We start from the raw sequence: 2,166 nt of genomic DNA, 5'->3' as shown, positions 1-2,166 counted from the left end.
TCTACCGTTCAATGTAAAGGGTTCAGGATGATGCAAGGCATAAAGAGTCATCCACGAGCTCAATGCCGGATATCTATTGGATATATTATATAGAGAACATTATGCTCATGCTGATTATTTTAGTTCGTACGTGGAAAAATTGGGACAATCAATGGGGTTTAAGCTAACAACTTGATAAAAAAAAGTATTGCAACAAAGTCAAATGTGAACAAGCAAACGTACGATGAAGTAAGCACAAAGGTAGCACGCCCTTGTGAAAATCTCACCAAGCAACAATTGAGAGTCTTAATACTTTGAACAAATGAAAATTTTCAATTGATTTCTTATGTCACATCACAAGGGGGATGATAGGCAGATACACACAATCCAATCCTCCTCATACCAAAATATGGCACACAAAATAGAGAAAAAGAGGATGATTTGCAATGGAGCTACTTGAGAGCACATGATCACTTGATCGGATGGATCATACTTGCGACATTTTGGACTGGACGATTTGGAACTCGGACTCGGCCCCTTCATGAACCATGTTGTTTTATGAACACAAACTAATTCATTCTGCTTATTGTTTTCTGCCTTCTTTTCTGACTCTGCTACAACATGAAAAGAGAAGAAGAAAAAAAAAATCACCTTTGCTGTTTCTACCTTTGTACACCAAGGCCAATACGGATTCGAAGAGGCGCCGAATCAAAATTCTGATAAATATCATCTCTGGATGTCTCATTGCTAAGCTTTCTCGAGCGTCCGGACTAATTCCACGGCGTTCTTGGCAATCTTGCAGTTGTCGTCGTTCACCAGAGCCTCGCAGAGCTGGAAAGCCCCTAGCTTTACTGCCTCCATTGCCAGCTCGTCGCTCTCGGAGCAAATCCAGTTGAGGACGAGCAAGGCCTGGTCGATTGCGCGGGCGTTGCCGCCGCCGGCGACGCTGCAGAGCACGGGCACGATGTCGGGGATCCTGGACAGGTCGTGTCGGCCCTCGCGGTTCTTGGCGAGGAGGCCGAGCACCTCGACGGCGCGGGCGGAGCCGGCGGCGGCGAGCTCGACGAGCGCGGGCGCCGCGCCGGCGCGCACCGCGCGGCGGCGGTTCTCCGGCAGCTTGCAGAGCTCGTAGAGCGTGGTGGCGGCCTCGCGGCGCTCCCGCGCGCCGCCGCGCCGGAGCAGCCTGGCCAGCGCCGGGATGGCGGACGGGTAGGCGCCGATGGTGCACTTGTTGACGCCCACGGTGGCCAGGCTGGTGAGCGCCGTGGCGGCGTGGGCGGCGGCGGCGCCGCCGCCCGACACCGCGGCGCAGAGCGCGTCGACGGCGCCGTCCGCCACGAGCCCCACGCGCGCGTCGTCGCCGTCGAGGCTGAGGTACACGAGCGCCTTGGCGGCCGCCTCGTCGCCGGCCGCCGCGTGCTGGAGGAGCGCGGACACCGCGCCGGACTCCAGCACCTCCCTCCGCCCGGCGGCGCCAGACTTGGCGAGCCGGAGCAGCCCAAGAACGGAGGAGGGCGAGGTCGGCGCCGGTCCCTGGCAGTCACCCGCCCGGAGCTTCTCGGCGGACACGGCCGCCGGCGAGACGGCGGCTATGAGGCGGCGCAGCGCGTGGTTGGGGATGAGCGGCGGGGACGGGGGGAGGGGGAGGTTGGTGACGGGGCAGGTGAGGTGGCCGCCGTCGAGCCAGCGCTGGATGCTGCGGCGGTCGAAGGTGTGGCCGGAGGGGAGGATGACGGGGTCCGTCATGAGCTCGAGCGAGATGGGGCAGAGGAAGTCGTCCGGCCACGACGCCTGCTCCATGGGCGGCGCTCTTGGCGTGGGCTTGGAGGATTTGCGGCGGCCGCGGGGGGAATGGAAAGCGTGTGGGACTGTGGAAGGAGAAGGAGAAGAAGAAGAGGAGGAGGGCGGCCGTATTGGGGAAAGTCCACTTCCGGTGGACGGAAACGGGATGATGTGGGGGAGAGACTGGAGTGGAGACACCACCCGGTGAGCTTATTAACCACTATCGCCGCTCCGGGGCTCCGCCTCATCGTACGTGCATCACTCCAAATTTTTAGCACAAGATCCTGATGTGGCATCGTGATCGCTATCCGTGCGTTACTCAACGTCTTGTAATCTTGTATTGTAATAAAAATCATTTATATTGTGCACACTGCATATTCATTGCTCGTATAATTGGTAGATACT

The 2,166-nt window shown here is 57.8% G+C and overlaps 1 protein-coding gene across 1 annotated transcript; it reads right to left on the bottom strand.

The window, feature by feature from the left end:
* Nucleotides 1–292: 292 nt before the first annotated feature.
* Nucleotides 293–1,922, bottom strand: LOC124690118 (U-box domain-containing protein 8). Its single transcript, XM_047223554.1, has one exon. It carries the CDS (start codon nucleotides 1,777–1,779, stop codon nucleotides 727–729), a length of 1,053 nt encoding a protein of 350 aa, XP_047079510.1. The 5' UTR covers nucleotides 1,780–1,922; the 3' UTR covers nucleotides 293–726.
* Nucleotides 1,923–2,166: the final 244 nt, after the last annotated feature.

The sequence above is a fragment of the Lolium rigidum genome, chromosome 1 (genome assembly GCF_022539505.1).
Source record: "Lolium rigidum isolate FL_2022 chromosome 1, APGP_CSIRO_Lrig_0.1, whole genome shotgun sequence".
NCBI classification, from domain to species: Eukaryota; Viridiplantae; Streptophyta; class Magnoliopsida; order Poales; family Poaceae; genus Lolium; species Lolium rigidum.
This window is presented reverse-complemented; position numbering and strand designations above follow the sequence as displayed.